Source organism: Lepidochelys olivacea (assembly GCF_965140295.1).
Source record: "Lepidochelys olivacea isolate rLepOli2 genome assembly, chromosome: 3".
In the NCBI taxonomy this organism is placed as follows: domain Eukaryota; kingdom Metazoa; phylum Chordata; order Testudines; family Cheloniidae; genus Lepidochelys; species Lepidochelys olivacea.
The window spans coordinates 126746359-126769218 of record NC_140413.1 but is presented as its reverse complement, the minus strand read 5'-3'; the positions used below and the strand labels follow the sequence as shown (position 1 = coordinate 126769218).

Genomic DNA, 22860 nt, shown 5'->3' with positions numbered 1-22860 from the left:
AGGGATGTGCCAGTCACTTTTGGGAGCGTACCAAGGTAAGTGTCGCACCCCTCCTGCACCCAAACTCCCTCCCAGAAGCCACACCCCCCGCCCCAGCCTGATGAAAGTGAGTGAGGGTGGGAAAGAGGGATTAATGGAGGGAGGGTGGAGTGAGCAGGGGCGGGGCCTTGGAGAAGGGGTAGGACAGGGGCAGGCCCCGGAAAGGGGGCGGGGCAATGGCTGAGCAGAGGGACTTGGGGGCGGGGGGTTCTCAAAAAAATTTTAAATCAAAATGGGGGTCCTCAGTTTGCTAAAGTTTGAGAACCACTGCCCTAGTGCACATGCATTATGCAGTCTTGAAGTACATGATCATACTATTTTTTTCCCTCTTGATCTCTGTCTCATTCATTGCACCAGGTGGACCTGCTCTGGGGCTGAAGCAATGTTGTGTAGAAAAAGATGCTGCTGTCTATAGGACCCATACTTTCTTTGTTGCAGCAGTTGGAAAGTGTGTAGTGAATGAGTCAGGAGATTGAAAGAAGGAAAAAGATGGCTTCATGGTTAAGGCAGTTGAATGCAGCCCTAGATAATTGGATTCTATTAGAGCTGATTGAGAACTTTGTCAATGATATTCTGATGGAAAATTCACTTTTTCTGCTATATCAAATTTTTCCAGGGGAAAATAGTTCCCAGCTGCTTGGCAGCCTGGGACACCTGTCTCCACGTGCTGTCTGGTTCCCTGCCTGGTGAGCTGCTAGGGCCTGGGCAGCTTGGGGAGCCTCAGACCTTTCAAAAAGGTCAAAATGAAATATAGTTTCAAAAAAGTTGAAGCAAAATATCAGAGTTCTCAGTCTGCAGGAAATTTCAGTTGTTACATTTTTAAATGTTTGGGATGGGGGAGGCTCCCCACTCCCAATGGAATGGGAATTCCAGTGTCTGGTCAGCTCTAGATTCTGACCCTGCCACAGAGTTCCTCTGTGATGCTGGGCTGATTGCTTAAAAAATAACCCTTTCACACGTGGGCACTAATTGAGTGTTCTCGGGGCCTGACTTAAAGCCCTAGGGTCTGAGTTTCAGAAGTGCTGAGCACTTCAGCTGAAGTCAGTGGCAACTATGTTTTGAACATAAAGTGCTATCTAATGCTAAGACTCTGGAAAAAACAGGTCCTAGGTGTCTCAAATTGGGCACCCAAAATTAGTGGATACTTTGGACCTTAATTTATCTGTGCCTCAGTTCCACAGCTGTAATATGGGGATAATACCCAATCATCTCACAAGGTTTTGTGAAAATCAATTCATTAGTATTTGTGAAGCACTCTGTATAATGATGAATGCCATAGAAAGGCCCATCAGGAGATTAATAATTCTGTCATCAGAGCAGAGTTAGAAAAGTACAGTAAATAAGGCCTGGGGCCACATACTGAACTATGAGGTTAAAACAAAATATTGCATACCTGCTCTTTTAAGTGAGCAAAATGCATTCTGTACACTGAATGAGGCAGATTTCCTGTAGGGGGGGAAAAGCATGTGATCATGTAATTAAAGACTGTCGTAATGCATATGCACACGGGCCAAATTAAGGCTGCACAGACCACCTTAATTCTGGAATTTCCTAACTTTTGAATGCTAGACTTCGCAACCTTAGTTATTTTAATATTTTTTTAATGTTCTTTATGTTGCAGTAGCTCTCAATGTGCTCTGCATTGTACATTTGCACAGGAAGATAGTCTTTTTGTCCCAAAGAATTTAAAATGGGACAAAAAAAGTGAGGAAAATGGAAGCATTGCAATCATCACCTTGACTACGTACACGTTATTTGTTCCATAGAGGCCACATAGGGCTTGTCTACATGAACACTTAATTTGCTGCAAGATGGGATACAAATCTACCCCACACTATTCTGCCACACACTAAGTGTCCATGTGGACCCTGTTGCTGTGCACTAGAAGTTCCCCCGTGAACTTTAATCTATCCAGTTTTTAAACAGGAGTAGATTAAAATGCTTTAGGGAACTGTTAGTGCATGGCAGCATGGCTTACATGGATACTTAGTTTCAGAGTAACAGCCGTGTTAGTCTGTATTCGCAAAAAGAAAAGGAGTACTTGTGGCACCTTAGAGACTAACCAATTTATTTGAGCATGAGCTTTCGTGAGCTACAGCTCACTTCATCGGATGCATAAAGCTCAACAGGGTCTTCTTTCCCCGCTGATTCTGCCAAGCCCGTTCCCTTGGCTGTGGTTTCGCTAGATAGTAGGTAGGGACAGTGGGAATCTCGTTCATCCATTCATGCGTGTCACTAATTAGATGACGAGGCATTTGGCTATTTTACAAACCCACGCGGGTTTCTTTTTCGGGTTATTTGGGGTGTTCCTAACCCCGGGTGGCCCATCCAAGCCAGTTTGTCCTGTCCAGTGATCGCGGTCATGAATTATTATTTGATGTAATCATTACGAGATTCCCACATGTCGCCTGGGAGGTCCCTTCGGGCTTGGCTTCAGCAGGTTTGAGGTTCCTTACCTATACCTGCAAAGGTGTTGAGAATGTCCGTGGAGTACAGGAGAGCCCTACGGCTGAAGAGTTTTGCAGCTCTTCCTTGCGTGGACTCTGAGAGACCGAGGGCCGAGAGGACTTGCTTGTTGATTTTGGGCCACTTTCCTCTTGCACCCAGGGGAAGCCAAAAAACTTGACCTTAGTGGCTCCCGTGAGTTTTCTGACTTCGGTAGTCAGAGACGCATAGTGTCGGACTTTCTCGGCCGCCGCATCAGAGAAAGTTTTGTCCTTGTATTCGAAGCGAACTGTGACATCGACAACCAGGGCTGTTCCATCTTTGACAAAAACAAGATCTGGTTTTCGTAGTTCATTCTTGGCAGTGTGCAGGTGTGGTTCTTGATACGTAATCCACTTAAGTTTGCGGGCTTCTCTCGCGAGTATTCCGCATAACTTGTTGTGCCTGAGGATACGTGCACTTTGCACTGCCGGACATTGTCCCAGAACATGAGAAAGCGATTCATACGAGGCATTACAATGCCTGCATTGTACGTTGTGGTTGTTTTTGCCACGCCCTAGGTATTTCCTGGTGGGATACACATTCGCTCTCAGTTTTAGGGCCGTAAGGAATTGACGTTCGGAGAACCCAGGATGGTGTTTCAGCCAGTCATTGCTGATTGGGTCGTTTCCGAAATGAGAGACCCCACTGCCTTGGCATGGTAGGTTTTCCCAGTTGGAGAATTCCGCATCTCTCCAATTGCAAGGGTTTGGGTAGACCGCTTTGGGAGCTGGCCTCTCCCATTCGTTCAGTAACTCGAGGACGTGTTCTGGCAGCTTGTGGTCGACGACCACCGGATCTGTTATTGCAGGCATGGCCTTCTGATCTCCGCCGGCGGCCAGCATGCATCCGATGCAGTGAGCGGTAGCTCACGAAAGCTCATGCTCAAATAAATTGGTTAGTCTCTAAGGTGCCACAAGTCCTCCTTTTCTTTTTATGGATACTTAGTATGCAGCAGGCTAGTATGGGGTCGGCCAGGGCCGTCCCTACAGGGGTAGTGGGGTCCGGGACACATCCGCCTGGACGCTCTCTCCCCCTGCCTGGGCCAGTGTAGTGACACACACGGCTCCCTGGCAGAATTTCCTATCTAGGTTGTACTGAGCAGGCACAGTAACCTCTGCTGATGCCTACACCGGCCTAGTGCCCTCCCGCACTCTAACCCCATCGCGCCCCCCCCCCCCCCGGGTCAGCCTATCGGCTCTGACTCTGTGGGTGCTCCAGGGCTGGTGGGTGCTGAGCACCCGCTAGCGGCCCCATGGATTAGCACCTCCCCTTCCCTCCCTGTGCCTCCCACCCATGACAAACAGCTGTTTCATGGTGTTCAGAGAGGCTGAGAAGGAGGGGGGATGTGGCGGGCTCAGGAAAGGGGGCAGAACTGGGTGGGATGGGGCCTTGGGGGAAGGGGTGAAGTGGGGGCAGGGCCTGGGGAAGAGCCTAGGGCCGAGTACCCCTCGGCAGTTTGAAAAGCTGGCGCCTGGTCCCGCACTACAGATGCACACTGAAGCGCGGGGCCTCCTCAAAGCATGGGGCCCTGAGCAGTTGCCATGATTTGCCATACCCAAGGGTCAGCTCTGGGGTCAGTTTACATTCCAGTTTGCCAGGAGCCAAGTATTCATGTAGACAAGCTCTTAGAAACTTTGAGCACAGTTTCAGTGGAGTGAAGAGGACAGAAATCAGATTAGGGGAAATGTAGTTGGATAAGGAACCCAAGGCAATGGTTAACTGTATATTTCTGCATTTTCTACTAGATAAATTCTGTGACTAATCTGGGATTATAAACCATTTCATTTTTAATCACTTAATTGCAATGTTACACCAAGGAAAGCTGTATCATGAAGAAAGGGTAGTTGGAAAGCATAAATGTGTAAAACATGCAGGAAAAACTATACATTACAGAGATTGACAGTATTTCTAGCAAGATACTTTAGGCTCTTCATGGCCCATACTCTGCCCTGAAGGGAAATCCTACTTTTCAATTAACGACACTGTACTTACAATTGCAAATCTTTTGATTTTAATTAGAAAAACAAATTACTCTGTTCATAAATTTGGCCCTTACGCTATTTGGAATCATATTACAAGATACTGAAGCTAAATATACTTGGCATCCTCCTTTGTCCTATTAAAATGCAAACTGACAACTGATAGGAAATAACAAAGAGCCACATGAGTAGCTTGAATAAAGTTTCATCTAAGCTTTTTTTATTGAATACAAAACAGCTGCTCCCTAGTGGGCCTCGTCTCACTATTACTGGGAGACAAAAACATTGGCAGAAACCAAGTCTGTATTTGCCAAATACAATAATTGTGAATGGATGTTTTTAACAGTGGATTGTCCATCATAATGCTAGTGTCTGTCTTGTCAGAAGATGGGTATTGTGAATTCTAGATTCACAGTGACACTGTTTTTGGCATTAATTCTCAGGATTAAGTTCAGACTGATGCTATAGAAAAGCCTATGGATTTCCTTATTACCAATGGTGCATATGAAAACGCTGATGATTTATTGAGAACATGTCAACTATTTGCTTGATTGGATATTTGCACACTATACCCATTGGTTTTTCTTTTTCCTCAGTTGTGTTTGATATTGACTCTGTGTGCTGTATTCTGGGTAAGTGATATTAACTCAAATCCTCTGTCCCTTTTAAGAGCAAGCTGGTTTGCCTAGATTTTTGGCTGTGGTAACACTCTGTGGTTCATCTAATGTTTAAGAGCGGTTCTGGGATTGTCTCATTAAAGCTCAATGAAGTCAGAGGGATAGATGACCTTGGGCAGGAGTGGTGTACCTAGCCTCTGTTTGCCAGAAGCTGGGAATGAGCGATGGGATGGATCACTTGATGATCACCTGTTCTGTTCATTGCCTCTCGGGCACCTGACACTGGCCACTGTTGGAAGACGGGATACTGGGCTAGATGGACCTTTGGTCTGACCCAGTAGGGCCATTCTTATGTTCTTATGAATCATTTAAACAAATTCCACTTTTAATGGAAGTGTGCAACATTGGTGTTTGAATTGCATTTAGTTGGTGGATGGCATTGAGCATCTCTGCTACAGAGCAAGAGCACTCTTACAACTGCATATTGTGGGAAAGGAGTTGCAGAACATAAGATCTTAAAATGAGTAAAGGAAAACAGAAATGATAAACTTTTGTATAAAAGTATCTTCAGCCACCTCAGATCTATGCTTTTGTAATTCAAGTGTCAATACAAGGGTGAAGGTAAACATGTATCTGAAAAGAACATACACTGTAATGTTGCACAGATCAAATATGGATAGTGAATATGAAGGAGATAGTAGTTGGTAGTTGGAATTCTTTGTTCTGAAGAGTTTCATAACTAGGGAAGACTTAAGTTGCAAAGATGCTAATTAGCTCTCTTCAGTTGGAATGATAGTCTAACAATTGATTATGGTTATTGCAAAGGAGAAGGAGATCTGTTTAAGCTCCTAAACCTTCATAAATAAGGAGATTGACCATCATGGATCAGCTAAGGTTTTGGAGTGAACTGGATTGAGTAGGCTAGTAATTTTAGTTACTAAATTAAATAATTTTGTACAAATCAATTTTAATCTGCAATTTTTCTTTTGTTTTAGTGGGGTAAGAAAGGTTTGGCCCTGCTATTCTGCGTACTCCAGTTCCTAGCAATGACCTGGTAAGCCTTTTTTAAAATTTATCTTGAATTGTTTATCACTTGCCATATAACCTTGACATGTAATTAAGAGGTACATATGAAAAAAGATAGGGCCAAATTCTTTCCAAGTCACATATTGCTCTAAATTGTGTTGTGTATGTGCAGTTTGGCAGGATTGAGCTCAAATTATCTTGCGGACAAATGTCTGATAGCTTTAGATATATGCTAGAAAATGTGATCCTTAATTCACTGGGTCTGAGAGTGAGTGACTCTATATCCTGATGAGTAGGGTGCCCACCTGAGAGGTGGAACACCTAGGGTCCAGTCCCCTTGCTCTAATGACTGTTTTAAATATTTATGTATCTAAAGTGCACAAGCTTCAATTAAGAGAGGCTGATGGAGAGCCACATCAGAATATCCTATAGCCCAGTGGTTAGGGTACTCTCCTGAGAGGTGGGGAAAACCCGTTCAAGTCTCTTCTTCCCATCAGGTGAGGGAATTGAACCCAGCTCTCCCACATCCCAAATGAGCCTTCAAAGCACTGGCCTAAAAGTTAAGGAAGGTACCACCTACTCCTCTTCGTTTGGCAGGATTTTGACTGGGGACCAATGTGATAGGCATGCTCTGAACACACATACCGGATTGGGTCCCACGGATGAGAGAGGTCGATAAATGCCTGTTTTCCCCTGGCTTTGTGGATCACACTGGGGATAGGCATCTGGATGGTTAGAGCAAGGCAGCAGTGCATGTGCCCAGGGGCAGAAACTTAAGCACCTAGGGAACTTTTACAGATGAAGCTTAGGTGCAGTGCGGGATGGGGTGGGGGTTGTGAATCACATTAGTGCCTAAAATTGGGACTTAGATATGCAGGTTCCTTTGTGGATCTGGGCTGTGGTGATTTTCCTATATGAAAATCAGGTATGGTGTGCGCATCTTCCCTATTTCAAATACAGGAACATTTATCAGACACTGGACAATGTGTGGTCCAACCTTTAAGTTCTCCGAACCAAAGGGAGGCAGATATTGGGCACTGGGTTTGGCTGTATGGCTAAGCTTGGTGTCCAGTGCAAGGGTGAGGGTCAAAATGGCTAGTTCCCAGAGATAAACAGAAGAAAACTCTGAGCTAACTGGTAAACCCTCTTAGTCTGGAGGAAAAAGGGGAGACAGTAAGTTCCTGCGGAGAGATGGCTTTCAAATGTACCCTTTTGTCCCCTCTCATGGGAGGGAAGGAGGATTCAGAAGTAGGCTAAATGCTTAGGAGTTAGGCTGAAGCGGGCGAACCCTGAGAGTTTGTTGTTTTTATGGAGACCATTTAATGTTGCACTGGATCCAAGTAAATAATAGGTAATTGGGGACTGGTGGAGATTAGGGCCTTATAACTAAAACTAAAAGTTAATAAAGTTGTGGTCTTTTGATATCAAATCCATCCCAGTGTCTGATTAGGACAAGTAGGAGAATGAAACACAATTTCTTCGAGTACTTGTTCATGTCCATTTCATGTCTGGTTCAAAGCCCTGACAGACTTAATCGCCCAAGTGTCAGCGCACCCATTGATAACAGCCCGGATGCGTCTATGTCTACTAGGTCACATGGCAGCGTGTACATATGTGGGGTGGCACGCACGCCTGCACCTCAGACAGCTTCAGATGTGGCTAACATTAGTGTACTCTCCGAGCAGGAACAGGCTGGATTCCATTCTCACCATCCTAGTGTCAGTCCTGGCTTCCCGGAAGTGGTGGTTCGGGTCTGACCCTAACCTGAGCCCAGGTCTAACTACCACTTCAGGGAAGCCAGAACACGTTGTTATAAGAGCAAAATTCCATAAAGTAGTCTTACTCTACAGCTATGTGTGCACTATACACACCACCAGGTACATATTTGCATAAACTACTTTTGTTCTTTTCAAACCAGACAATGATGTCTTTGCTGTCTTGATTTCTGGGAGGATTGTAGGTTTCATATAGTTCAGTAATCAGTCTTCAGGAACCAAAGTTAAGAATCCTAAAGTGATAGTAAATCTCCATATTACATTTTGTAGTGGAATTCGTATTCAATGGAAGTTATATACTACATAGCAACATTCAAAGAAAAAAAGGAGACCAGAATCTCTTGGCAGTACACTTAGTTCTTGCAGAATCCTTTTATTTTCAAGTGGATGTAATTTGAATACGTAATCCTGTTACAGGGTTCAATATACCAGTGTGCTTTTGTTAATTCTGGACTAAAATACTGAATTGATATGTAGAAAACAAATGAAACCTCTCAAATTTTAACTATTGTTCCTCTCCTTTTTCAGGTATAGTCTCTCATATATTCCTTTTGCAAGGTGAGTCTCTTTTAATTGCCCTCATTTTATAAAAATAAAAGTTAGCCTATTTAGTTCTAAATTTTTTTTCAAAAGTGTAATTTTCTTGAAAATCACATCTTTTAACTTACTAATTTTGAAAAGTCAAATATAATATCCTCAATCTTAATTTTTTAGCATTTGGAGGATAATTGTTTTTGAATTAAAAGTTGTACCATCTGTAGGCTTGGAAGGTTTAGATTTTTATTGGTATGTCTGTAAACATCAACTTCATCGTATATGCACAGATAAGAAAATATTTCCATCAAAATGTACAAATAGGCAGAGTAAGAAAAATGCTGCTTGAGAACTTACTAGAATGTAATTTTTTTAAGGATATTTATTGTGTGTTTTGACATGTGATGTTGACAGTTTGTGTATTAACAGTTATAAAGTTTGAACTTTTTGAATGTCCGCATCTGTCATTAAAAAATTGTCTGAACTCTAATAATTTCTTGCAACTGTGAACATTTAAATCAATAAAAATAAAAAAAAGCTTAAATAAACATTTAGATTATGGGTCAAAATTATAAAAAATAAAAATTGAATTCTGCCAAGTCTACCATAATGAATGCCTGTTCTGAAGTTTAAGTTGGGTGCGGATAAAGATACTCAGCAATTTGCTTGTTAAAGCATTGTAGCATTTTTTTTCTAGATTTAATCCCCCAAATAATTGTTTGTTATAATATGATACAATACTGCTTAGTTTAAGGATATTTCCTACATAAATTTGCATATACATTTGACAATATTTAGTAGCTTAAATGGACACAATGAATGTGAAATCTAGTCAGTTTTAAAAAATTAAATAGTTTGTTACTAAATCTGTTTTTGAACCACTTGCCAGAGTTTGTGGTTTTGCCATTTTCCTGTTTTTTAAAATCTGCCCCACCATTATTCCTGTGTGAAAGACCCACGTACTTAGGGGAAACTGGCACTACACACAGTGCCATCAAATGCATAAAGTAAATTTTTTTTTTAGTTGAATTGAAAGATTAGAGAAACTATAGTGCAATTTGGTCTTTTGACAATAGTATGTTAAAGCACTTAATTCTGAGATTTTTTTTACATTGACTGTCTGCTCCTTTAAATATATCCTGCCTTGCTAAGTTTTTCATAGTACCTCTCCTTTCATCTTGTATTTTCTCACTGCTTTTCTATAATAATCCAACAAAACCTGACATAAGCAACAAAAATCTATGCTAAGACTCTTAAGTGTGGCAGAATTAAACAATAATATAAATTAGTTATAGCAACAGGTGATCTCATTAATTCTAACAAGACTGTGTCTTCAAGATAGTTGCAAACAGTGAAATAAATCCTATTTAAATACTATAACATGTCACCTTAATTTGGACACCTCCAACTTCCCCAATCAGATTACTAGCATTCTAAATTTCTACATTTCCAGCAATCATGTCTCACTTTCTATAGGCTTATTTTTGTTCAAATCAGTTTAATTCATACTACTGTGTTTTAGTATGCTCAAAGATATTAACTATTGGTCCCTGGCCTTCTCTTTCTTTTGTTTGAATGCTGGTCTAATAAAACAGAGTTTATTTGCTTCAGTTCAATTGTTTAGATAATATAAAAGTGTCTATGTAATAAAAACAAAGAACCCTATGATTATTTTGACAGGTTGTTTAAATACTGTACTAGCCTAATACTTTTTCAGGTAACTGAAGTATTTGCTAGTATAAAATGCCATCACAAGTTGAGCTTCATACGTTGTCTGGCTTATGCAAATAGTTGGCTGAGCTATTACATGGTGCCAGGAAATGGTATTGCGTAACTTCTCTAAAGTACTCATGTGTTTTTAATTTATACTAAAAAAAAAAATTGTAGCAACAAAAATACCCCTAATGCGGCTTATTCACTTCCAGTAGAATGTGATCTACCTTATTTTTTAGCACTTGTTTTATTATATAAATCTTAATTCTGGGACAGCTGTGTTGGGGCATACGAAAATAGCTTGTTTCACCTAAACTCAAGAATATGGGATGTGTCCCTGAATTTTCAAAGTGGCTAACAACCAAGTACAAAAATTCTGCTGAATAGTAAATTAAGTTTTGGGAAGATAAAAATAAATGAGGCTGAACAAATTCAGACTAATCCAAACGGAACAGTATACAAAATCAATTTACAAAATGCTCATTAGGGAAGCAAAGCCCCTTCAGATATTTCAAACTCTCCACCGAGATTAATAAGTTATCAGAATTCTGCATCTGACAAGTAATTAAAATTTTCATTTTGTCATCCAAAATAGTGCATAATTGAATTTGTATGTTTTATAACTAATTTTGGGAAATAGAACACAATATTATGTAGTCTGAAAAATATTAGTGACCTGAATGTGGCCTGTAAAAAAATAAATGTTGTTTTTTTTTTTTAAGGGATGCTGTGATTAAATGCTTCACGTCCTGCCTGAGTTAGACTAAACAAAACAAACTATTCAACAGCTTTTAAAAGCCAACTTCATATTTTTGTGAAGTTTACTCAGAAAAATTATGAACTTCCACTCCCGAATCAACACTTGCTGACAGTTTTAGTATTTTCCTTGCCTTTTGCATGCTGGGGATTAAATCATTTTAGCAGAACCAAGTTTAAATATGAGCCAGGTAAGCAGTGTTTTATCCCTGTCTGAACCATTTGGAAACTAGCATAGGTTTAACACTTTATGCAATGTAATCTTAAAACTGTTTGAGTTAGTTTCTGTTAACACAGTTTAATCCCCAATGTAGACAATTCAGGATTCTGGGTAACATATGTAAAAGTTTCATATAAAGTTTTGTCTCATATTTCTTATGTGCAATTACTATTTGTTTACTCTATGCGTTTCCCAAAGTTCAGAATTTTGTAATTATTATAGAGAAATATTTTTAGTTAATTATAGGTGATAGGGCTGCTTTGAAATGTTTGTACATGTGCAGTATGGAGAAAGCGTGGTCTGAACATGAGAGGTCTGGTAAAAGCTTGCTCAGTTTTGTTATACTTACTTTTTAAGCACCAATTTTTTCACTTTGAAACTTAAAATGTATTTGATTAAAATGGCTTATGGATAATATATAAATCAATGATTACAAAATAAATGAATTATTTTAAGTGTCTAGACTATCTAATTTTTAGACTTGAGCCATTTGGCAGGAAAATTAAAACATTATGCTTGCAATATATATTTCACTTTGAAATTAGTCAACACACTTTCAGTTATTACTTCAAATCTCTTTTGCTATCCCCTTTCCTATCTGTCAGACTAAAATAATTGTGTTGGTACAGGTATTTAACTCAAACTGTCTCAGAATACAAAAGTGACTTTAAAACCTTTAATTTTTATTAGCTTTTTTGAAAAAATGCTCCTGGTGGTTTAATGTACATGAAGTGAATATATAACTATGTGGAATAGTCGAATAGGACATTCAATAAGGACAAATACAAAGTACTCCACTTAGGAAGGAACAATCAGTTGCACACATACAAAATGTGAAATGACTGCCTAGGAGTACTGTGGAAAGGGATCTAGGGGTCATAGTGGATCACAAGCTAAATATGAGTCAGTGTAACGCTGTTGCAAAAAAAGCAAACATAATTCTGAGATGTATTGTAAGCAAGACACAAGAAGTAATTCTTCCGCTCTACTCCATGCTGATTAGGCCTCAACTGGAGTATTGTGTCCAGTTCTGGGCACCACATTTCAGGAAAGATGTGGACAAATTGGAGAGGCCAGAGAAGAGCAACAAAAATGATTCAAAGTCTAGAAAACATGACCTATGAGGGCAGATTGAAAACATTGGGTTTGTTTAGTCTGGAGGAGAGGGGACATAAGTTTTCAAGTACTTAAAAGCAGGAGGGAGAAAAATTATTGTTCTTAACCTCTGAGGATAGGACAAGAAGCAATGGGCTTAAATTGCAGCAAGGGCAGTTTAGGTTGGACATTAGGAAAAACTTCCTAGCTGTCAGACTGGTTAAGCACTGGAATAAATTGCCTAGGGAGTTTGTGGAATTTCCATTATTGGGGATTTTTAAGAGCAGGTTCGATAAACGCCTGTCAGGGTTGGTCTAGCTAGATAATACTTAGTCCTGCCTTAAGTGCAGGGGACTGGACTAGATGACCTCTAGAGGTCCCTTCCAGTTCTATGATTTTATAAATATACTTTGCTTAGCTTCTGTGAAAGCAGTGTTTTGGGGGCAAGCCTTGGTTGAATATTTTTCCAGCTGTAGCTATTCAGGCATTGAAGAGCAAAGATAAGTCTGAGGATCCTGAAGCTACAGACAACCTAGCTCTTAAATGGCTGATGTTCTGATGGTAGAAAGTTCTTCAAGTTTCCCTCTCTCCACCCCGCAGTACCTCCATCTCTTCCAGGTTTAGCTTTAACAAGCTTGTCTTCATGTGAATGTTGACTCCTAGACCGTGGGATGGCTGGGAGATAGTGTTTGCATTTTCTTTGAAGGAAACAGCGTGGTGGCTACATTTTACTAGCATATGCATTCCTGTTGTCTCACAGCTTCATATAGGTGTTAAATAGAAAAGGGCTGGGGGAGAGGATTCAGAGGTGAGGACTCTGGGGGCAGTCCTCTGCCTTCAGGCAGAAGGACAAGGAAGCCATTGTATTGATTAATGCTAAACCCCTATATGTAAGACAACAGCAGCATTCCACTGAAATTTATCAAATGTGGTGGAGAGATCCTGCAATATGGGTATGGTTTGATCAGCAGTATAAGGCATTCTGGCTTTACCAGTCAGTGTGAGATTGCAGGGGGTGCATACCTTCTGGGTAGTCCTGTTGAAGTAGTGAGCCAATGGGGTAGAATCTCTAAGAGGAGGGCTCTCATTAGGTAGTCCTGGTCCCTTCAGTAGGTTGTTTGGGTTGATTAGCTGGGACACAGGGCAGTTGACATTAGCAAACGAAGCAAACAAGAGGGCCTTTCACTGCTCTGGCCTTCCCAACTTCGTTGTTAGTGGTGGAGGGTATCAATAAATTTTGTGTTCATTGCAGTTCCAGCTGGTGACTTCCACAGGTCACCTGGACTGCAGCAATTGTACACATAGTGATGGACATGGAAGAATTTCATGGAACAGCTTGTGGACTCCTGCTGTCAGTTGGAATGGAAATTAAAGGACAAATGAGCACTGGGGTTATGTTTATATGCTTCATAGGATTGCAACTTTGAGCAGTTGTTTCTGGCAGCAGGGGAGTCAAAACCCTCTTTTTCCAATGGGATAGCCATTGGTTTGATTCTCCCAAAACAACAGAAGTTGTTTGATTTTTGGAGACACCTTCCTTTTCTCTGTGACAGGCATGTTGATGTCTTTCTCAAGGGAAGAAGTTAACTTATGGGTGAGCCTGAGCCATCCTACAAAGCCAGGGCTTTCTCAGGCAGTAGGCTGTTCTGGCGGTAGGCCATAATAGGCATCAAGAGTAAATCAGGCTCTGAGAAGGCCTTGTTTTTTTAACCTGGGATTGTTGTGCTTGGAATTTGAGCATCAAAAAGGGGTAAGGCAGGTGATGGGGAGCATTGATGGCCTTTTCTCTTCCAAATTGCTGCCAAATCAGGTTGCCCCAAAATGTTATCCTGTTAGGGAATTAATAAGGTTGTGAACACTTGGCCAAAAATTTCAGATATTTGTATTTGTCCTCATTAGCCTCTTCAATTATCAGTGATACTTTAAGTGCCTATTTTATAATCCCATCTATGCAGAAAGCATGCTTGGTCCATGATAAAATATGGAAAAGGTAGATGAGACCTCCCATTTGACTGACAAGTTAAAAGAAACTAGCTTTGGGCTAAAAATATGCTACAGGTGTTGTTCACAGATGCTAGTTCCAGTTAAACACTTCAGTTGTCATTACCACATAGTCTGAAGTCAAATGCTGCTGATCCACTCGCCTTGTCTCATTACATATTTTAATTGTCTTCATTAATCAGTATTACTGCTTGGTCTGGAGTATCTTATTAATTAGATCACTATCTAGAAAGCTCACTTCTGGAGAACAAGTTACATTCCATGCACATTCTCTTACCAGAAATGTTTTGTCAGTTACGGCAGCATTTATCCTTTCTATAAGTGAAGTGCAAGAATTTCCCCCTCAAAAAAATTGTTTTAAAAATATTTTCATAAAATCAGATGTAACTGAAAACTTTATCATTAGTGAACTGATGTAGGCAGGAACTGCAGCTGTAGGATAGCTTTCAGAGTAACAGCCGTGTTAGTCTGTATTTGCAAAAAGAAAAGGAGTACTTATGGCACCTTAGAGACTAACCAATTTATTTGAGCATAAGCTTTCATGAGCTACAGCTCACTTCATCGGATGCATACTGTGGAAAGTGTAGAAGATCTTTTTATATACACAAAGCATGAAAAAATACCTTCCCCCACCCCACTCTCCTGCTGGTAATAGCTTATCTAAAGTGATCACTCTCCTTACAATGTGTATGATAATCAAGTTGGGCCATTTCCAGCACAAATCCAGGGTTTAACAAGAATGTCTGAGGAGGGGGGGTAGGAAAAAACAAGGGGAAATAGGTTACCAGCAGGAGAGTGGGTTTGTGTGTGTGTGTGGTGGGGGTGGTAAGAGAACCTGGATTTGTGCTGGAAATGGCCCAACTTAATTATCATACACATTGTAAGGAGAGTGATCACTTTAGATAAGCTATTACCAGCAGGAGAGTGGGGTGGGGGGAGGTATTTTTTCATGCTTTGTGTGTATAAAAAGATCTTCTACACTTTCCACAGTATGCATCCGATGAAGTGAGCTGTAGCTCATGAAAGCTTATGCTCAAATAAATTGGTTAGTCTCTAAGGTGCCACAAGTACTCCTTTTCTTTTTGTAGGATAGCTGTTTATCATGGTCTCGCTGTGTCAACTACTTTCCTTATTTCCAGACACTATGCAATAACTGGGCAAGTTGTTTGCATATACAACTGGAATCAACTCCACACAATAAGAAACTTGGAGTACTACAGTTTCAGGTACACTAATGAATATTAAAAAATTATTCCAAGAATGTTGTAATAAGGAATCTCTAAGAACCAGCTGCTACAATTTTTGCTCCAATCACTTGTGAATGGTAGTAATTAATCTCCAGCTGATTAAATCAACATATATTTAATCGTTCATTTTAGTAGTTACATGGCCACATTGTATTTATCCTCCCAGCACTCCTGTGAGGTAGGGAAGTACTACTGTTCCTCATTGTATGGGGAACAGAGGCACATATTGAGCACGTGACTTGTCCATAGCCCCACAGGAAATCTGTGGTGAAGCAGGGAATCCCAGGTCTCCCAAATCTCAGCCTAACAACTGGGTCATCCTTACTCTCCTGCTTTTAACATCTTATCTGATTTGGCTTTAACAATTGTGTCCTTGTTTCCACATTTTCCTCAATTAGAATATCATGTTCTGAAACATTATCTTTGTTTTTGAGCCATGTGATTGCCCTTTGCAAACCGTCCTGCAAAATATTTCTCTGGAGTGGTTGCCCACATTCAATCACTAGCTGTTGTGGACTGTCTTCTTAGAACAATATGATATAGCTACTTTGTTGGCCTGCTTGAAAGAATAACTTCAATTATCTTCCACTGTTGCTCTGACTACTTTTCTTTCTACACTCTGGGTGATCTCATCCATGCTCTTGGTGAATGTTACCTAACCATTGCTCTCTGCTGCAAACTAATGTAGTCCTCCATCCCAACCAGTCTTACATCTCAGCCTGTCTTACTGATATCTTCTCCTAGCTGTTCTACTAAATCGTCTCACTAATCTAACTTCTCATTTTTCCTCCTAGGTTCTCTCTTCCCTTATCATTGCTGACAATTTCACTGTCCTCCCTATCATTCATGTTTGCAAGCTGTTTTATGTACCTTTTAAAACTGGTCCCATGGTCAGAGTAAGGGGAAGGATATATTGGTTTCTATTCTTACCCATCCATTCAGTTGGGTAGACTTTAATATTGGAATTATTGTGGGAAAGCTATCTCAAAAATGAGTAATACTTTGTTGTGAAAGCAGTGTGGGGAGTTATCACTTTTTTGGGTGGGAGACTGTCTCCAAAACCTCCTTTTGATTGCCTGGGTGAGCCTTTTGATGTTACAGTGATCCAGCAGCTCCTACCAGCGACCATCCAACTGAGGAACAGCAGCTCCCTCCTTCTACCATCCTCAACTGGTAGAAGTTAAGTCTAGGAACAAGACAAAGCTAAGAGCTTAGGAAGGAGGGGGGAGCTTAAGAGACTAGTGCCTATGGCGAGGAGAGTGTGAATGAAGGGTGAGGGGCTGAAACAGTAACGAAACTTCCACTATGCCACCTTATTTCAGAATAAATTTATGGCCTGTGGAGGTCTCTTTAAATTCACCTGTGAATGTAAAAAGGAATTGGTATCTGTTGACTATTTCACTATATTTTAGTAGAGAAGGTGAACCGGTACATCATAAATAGCTGTTTCAAGGGGGAGGAGAGTATGTAGTGCACAGCAAAAAGGGAAAGTGACCATCTGAATAGATAAGGGAAGCATTTATATTTTCTAATTTGAATATATTTAATGTTCTTTTTTTAGTGTATTAGGAACAAATTATTACAATAAATACATATTTTAAGTGACTTTTTTAAAAAATGTAAAAAGCAGTAACCCCCCTTCTGCAAGGGGTGCAGTATGCCATCGCACTAGCTTTTAAAACACAGCCTGAAATCCTCTGTCCTAATATTTTACAGATGTAAATGGCACAGTCTCGCTCAAACTGTGCTTACAGCTCTCGCGAACGTTTTGCTCTACCTCTTCCTCCTCAGAGCCAGTCTTGCCTCTTCTATTAATCCTTAAAAAAATCACGTCCTTCCTTTCAATCATGGCTCAAACACGCGGAGGGAGTGATCCGCAGCCCCCCGCCGTGAGTGCTTCCCCCGCCCCTCAGTCCCGCCTCCTGCTCAGCCCCGCCGCTGCGTGTGTGTCTCATTCAGCGGGAGCCAGCGACGGAGCGCGGCGGTCTCAGCACGGTCGCGCTCTCCCATGGAGCTGCAGCCTGGGCACGCAGCCGGGACCGACCCGTCCGCGGGGGATGCTCGGCCCTGCCCGGGGTGCCATCAGCCCTGAGCCGCTGTGAGGAGCAGAGGGGGGTCACCGGGCACCACCATGTCCCTGCCGCCCATCCTGCCTCCCCCAGCCCCGGCCGCTCTCCCCGCCGCCCCCCGAGCGCAGCCCCGGAGGCCGGCGGCCCCCAGGAAGGCGGCAGCGCCGCCGCCGGCCGCCGAGGAGAAGCCGCTGCGGAAGCCGCGGGGGGCGCCCCCGGAGCGGGCCGGTCCCTTCCCCAGCTCCTGGCCTTGCGCCTCCCTGCAGAGGCAGCAACCGCGGAGGCCGGCCCCGGCCCCGCCCCAGCCCCGCGGCCGCTCCTGCGAGAGCCTGTGCGCGGAGGCGGGGGCTGGAGAGGCCGCTCTGCGCTTCTCGCTCAGCCTCCCGCCCGAAGCGGCCCTGGTGCTGCAGCGCCGCAGCCTGGAGAAGCAGCGGGGGCGGCCGAGCCCCTCCGCCGGCCCCGAGCGCCTCCTGCCGGGCTCCCGGAGCAAGGCGGCGGCGGCGGGCTCGGCGCGGAGGGGGGCCCGGGCCGGGCCAGGCTCCGGCCCGGGGGACTTGCGCGCCCTGCTGAAGATCTCGCTGCTGAACGAGCGGCACCGCTACGACGACGTGGAGTACGAGGAGGAGGCGGCGCCGGGGGCCGCGGCGGACGAGGGGCTGGTGCGCAAGTGCACCGAGTGGCTGCGCGGGGTGGAGAGCGCGGCCGGCCGGGAGCGGGCCGACAAGCTGGAGACCCTGCCCCACCTGGGGGCGCTCTGAGGCTTGGGGGGAGTGCCCTGCCCGCCCCGCCAAACACCCCCTCTCCCTGCCCTGCCGCGCGCAGCCGGGGAGCGCTCCGCCCCCGCCCCTCCTCGCAGCAGTAGCCGGGGGGCTCCCCGGGGGATGTGCCGGGGAGCGGGGGTTCTTCTTCTCTCATCATGAACCCCCCCGGGAAGCTGGACAGCACCGTGTCCTGCTCCGAAGCCACCTGACGTCTTCGTCTCCTCAGACTCAGAGTCACGGAAAGCGGAGTTTTAGTGCCAGGTTTAACCGCCCGCCCTGCTGCTGCTATCCGCGCCTGAGGAAACTGACTTGCGCTTTGGCCCGCTGGAGGCGGCCGGCCGTTCCAGGCGCTACATAAAGGGGGTGGAAATGTATTTATAGCTGCTGTATCCTGTGCATTTTCATTCACATCTTGTGGGGAGAGAAAAAAGGGGGCTGACTAATCAGTGTTGTATAGATGCTTCTGATCCGGCTGGGCTGCTGGATGCTTTTTATCTGAAATCAGGAGACAAGAGTTTTTAATGGATGATGGACAGGAGGGGGAGGTTAAAATGTGCAGGTTGGGGGTGTTTGAATGTGATCAAATGTGAGCAGAAACCAAGACAGACGTTCTCGGCTAGTTAACTTACTGTAAGGCAACAGGTGCTTCATCTGCTGTATTTACTTCAGTGTGTGTTGTAGCAAAAGCTGACTCCTGACATTTGCAGGAATTGTTTATGATCTCTGGGTCTGGGTAGGGAGAGGAAGGTGGGAGAAACTTGTTTAAACTGTGGAGCCTTTATCAGAAACTGTCACAAAAGTGTCTTTGTGTTAAACAACAAAAGGCAGTCAAGCAAAAAAGGAAAACAAAACCGCTGTGCAATACAGGGCCTCAAGACAAAGTGTTCAGTTACTGAAGGATAAATGTACTGATTTCCTTTTGAAAAGAAACTACTTTGTAAATAGAGGAAGGGTACATTGATTTTGTCTGTTTGTACATAAAGGAACATTTTTATTTATTTGAATAAACTATTAAAGCCTTTTGTGTTGCAACAGCAGCACCTTTGTAACTGTGAATGGGGCTGTTTCTTAATCTGTTGCAGGTATCTGATTGCATTTAGCTGTGGGATTGAGAAAAAGACAAACAGTGATTACACAATGATAAAGATGGGCTGATAATATGCAGAGAATGTGCAGCTTATTTAGGATAATTTTAATTTCCTTCCTAGACTAAAATGCTCAGAAGATTTAAAACCTAAGAATTGGAACCAAAACCCTTACAGGTAGGGCCCTACCAAATTCACAGCTATGAAAAACACGTCACGGACTGTGAAATCTGGTCTTTTGTGTGCTTTTATCCTATATTATACAGATTTCACAGGAGAGACCAGCGTTTCTCAAATTGGGGGTCCTGACCCAAAAGGGAGTTGCGGGGGGTGGGGGTCTCAAGATTATTTTAGAGGGGGTCACAGTTTTGCCACCCTTATTTCTGTGCTGCCTTCAGAGCTGGGCAACCGGAGAGTGGTGGCTGCTGGCTGGGAGCCCAGCTCTGAATGCAGAGCTGCCACCAGCAGCAGCACAGAAGTAAGGGTGGCATGGTATGGTATTGCCACCCTTACTTCTGTGCTGCTGCGGGCAGGGGCGCTGCCTTCAGAGCTGGGCGCCTGGTCAGCAGCCACCACTCTGCAGCTGCCCAGCTCTGAAGGCAAAACTGCCGCCCGCAGCAGCACAGAAGTAAAGGGTAGCAGTACAGCAGTCTCCCCTACAATAACCTGGTCATTCATCCGATGAAGTGCGTTTTAGCCCACGAAAGCTTATGCTCAAATAAATTTGTTTCGTCTCTAAGGTGCCACAAGTACTCCTGTTCTTTTTGTGGATACAGACTAATGCAGCTGCTACTCTGAAACCTACAATAACCTTGTGACACCCCCACCCCCAACTACTTTTTGGGTCAGGACCCCTACAATTACACCATGATGTTTCAGATTTAAATAGCTGAAATCATGAAATTTACTATTTTTTAAAATCCTATGATTGTGACCAAAATGGACCATTAATTTGGTAGGGCTCTACTTATAGGAAGATTAATTAAATCTAATGATTGTGTTCAAATAAGCCTAATAGCGGGGATTCAATGAGATGGATAGCTGGCCATGGCTTAGGGAGTGTGCAGAACAGAGCAGGTTAAGATGAGACCTTCAACTGGTTTGCACTCAACATACAGAGCTGTAGCTCTACATATGTGTGTGATATATATGGAGCATTTACCTGGGTGTACAGTTTGAAAAAAATGGCATTGTGCATGAACAGTGTATGAATGTTCTGACACTTATAATCACATTATGTCTAAATTAAACTCTTTCTGACATGTTTAAGGGCACTTGTCTTGATTGAAAAATATGACATTTTAAAGTTGCTACATGCTAAACATATTTTAGTGGAGGTGGAAACCCTTTCTCTCTGCTCCATGCTATTCAAAAAACTTAAAAATGCACAGCAAATAGTATTTAACCAAAATTTCCCCCCATCATTGAGACTAAGAACAAATGTAAAAAACGTCAGTTGAAAGGGCAGTGCCGGCAATAGGCATAAGCAGACTAAGCAATTGTTTAGAGACCTGAGCAGCTCAAAGAGCTCCCCATTTGCTTTTTTAGTAAGTGTTGGGGGGCACCCCAAAATATTCCTGTTTAGGGCCCCCAATGGGCTCGCAATGCCTCTGAAAGGGTAAGTCTTAAAATAAAGTTAAGGGTGTGAAAACCGGCTGATAACTCAAGAGTCTCCTCAGGTACTTGTTGCCACAACAATACTGTAATTCACTAACTTAGAAAATTCATAAGTAAATACTTAAGATGCTGTGGCAAACCCTTCATAAGAAATAAATTTGTTTAAACGTGTATGAACATGTTAACTTGAATTTATCAAGTATGCTGTAAAGTACTACTACGTGTTAGAAATTAAAAACTATAAATGTGGCTTTGATGTAAAATGTTTCATGGTACTTTAGGAAGGATTCACTTTTTATGCATATTGGTTTTAGCTTTTTATGCAGTGGATTACTCTGCCATTAATGCAGCAGAGCAGAAAAAAATTGCATGTGTTGGCAATGCCGTGAACTCCCAGGAGATTTTGTTTTTACAGATAAATTGCTCAAAGTGGTCGTGTATTTTAGCTTCATTTTAAATGACATTTCATGATTGAAATAGCTCTTTGATTTTGTTCCAGAAAGTTGGGCCTTTTCATACTTTCCTAATATAAGCCACAAAACCTACACATCTGGATGTCTACTAATTAGATACCAGAGTGCTGGTGGCCACTGTAAAAAATAATTCCCTAATCTGTCACAAATGTGAAATAGTGGTGCTCAGAAGCCCAGAGAAAAATGTGATGCATGAGAAAATAAGTCAAATAATTGAGTGTTATTAAAAATCAATTTAGAGGCTGCTTTGTAATACTGTGTATGAAATGTAACTGTCACATAAAATTTCCTTGCAATCTTTTAAAACAATGCATTGCACATAGCCTCTGCCGTAGCTGTTTGATTTAATTTTCAGTACAGCACGAATATTAGCACCTTGAATCCATTCAGCTCTAGCAAATAGAAATTCACTACACAAATCTGATTTTTACTGGATCAGTCTTGGACATCCTTTTATGGCTACAGTGAAACCAGAGGCATCAGTAGTTGAAGCTGTAGTTGGACTTTCTTCTTTGTTCTTTTTGGCATCATTAATTGTAAGGTACCACGTTAGTCTGTTTGGGAAAGTGCTATTTATGGTTAAAGACAAATGCAATGTACTTTTATATACAAATATATTTAATCAGTACATCTAGTTGCAAAGAACAGTCAATCACTTTTAAAGTATCAAGTATAAAAAAAAAAATTATACATTTGGAACTTGCTAAATTCAGTGTGAGGTGAGAATTCAGCTCATATGAATGCCTGACAGCAGCATAAACTGTTGGTAGATGATTTCATTCCATATGAAATCAAGTGAAATGAATTTAAAGGGAATATTACATCATGAGAAAATATGGAACACCTCAAGGCTAGTACTTGCTGTTGGTGGTAGGGGGGGGAAGCAAAATTCCAAAGACTCAAAGCATCAAGGAATTGATTATCCCTAATTGATAATCTGATTGAAAATATCCAGTTTGAAGATAGTGAGGTAGCATTTTTCTGAAGAATTAATTTTGTGCAAAGGTGCCCAGCTTTTCCTGCATTTTGGGCTGGTGCACCACTGTGCCTTTGAATTAGAAATGGGCCTGAACCACTGGCTTAAGATTTGGGTACAGATATTAAGGGTTACCAATTTCTCAGATGTTTGAACCCAGGAATTTGGTTTGTGTGCCTCTCCATTTTAAGTGCACAGGAAGCAGAAACCAACTTCACTTGAAATGAATATTAAGTGTTATTGACTGGAAGGATAACAAACACTGATGTTCATCTAAATGTGTCCATAAACCTCTCCCTTATACCAAGTGGTTTCAGAAATGTAACATGTTTTCCTTTGTACAGTAGTATTGTAAAGGTGAGATGGAGGCAAAGGTTCAGCAACAGTTAT

The 22860-nt window shown here is 42.3% G+C and overlaps 2 protein-coding genes across 2 annotated transcripts in view; both read left to right on the top strand.

Moving 5' to 3' along the window:
* SFT2D1 (SFT2 domain containing 1) overlaps nucleotides 1-11606 on the top strand; it is a 46290-nt gene extending 34684 nt beyond the window's left edge. Inside the window, exons 5-8 of the mRNA XM_084622450.1 lie at nucleotides 5102-5137; nucleotides 6118-6176; nucleotides 8452-8481; nucleotides 10893-11606. Coding sequence (XP_084478576.1) covers nucleotides 5102-5137; nucleotides 6118-6176; nucleotides 8452-8481; nucleotides 10893-10932 — 165 coding nt within the window. The 3' untranslated portion in view covers nucleotides 10933-11606. The remainder of the gene's footprint in view (nucleotides 1-5101; nucleotides 5138-6117; nucleotides 6177-8451; nucleotides 8482-10892) is intronic.
* Nucleotides 11607-17075: 5469 nt separating this feature from the next.
* PRR18 (proline rich 18) lies at nucleotides 17076-20673 on the top strand. Its single transcript, XM_084623264.1, has one exon. The coding sequence runs from the start codon at nucleotides 17621-17623 to the stop codon at nucleotides 18314-18316; it is 696 nt and encodes a 231-aa protein (XP_084479390.1). The 5' UTR covers nucleotides 17076-17620; the 3' UTR covers nucleotides 18317-20673.
* The last annotated feature ends 2187 nt before the right edge of the window (nucleotides 20674-22860 follow it).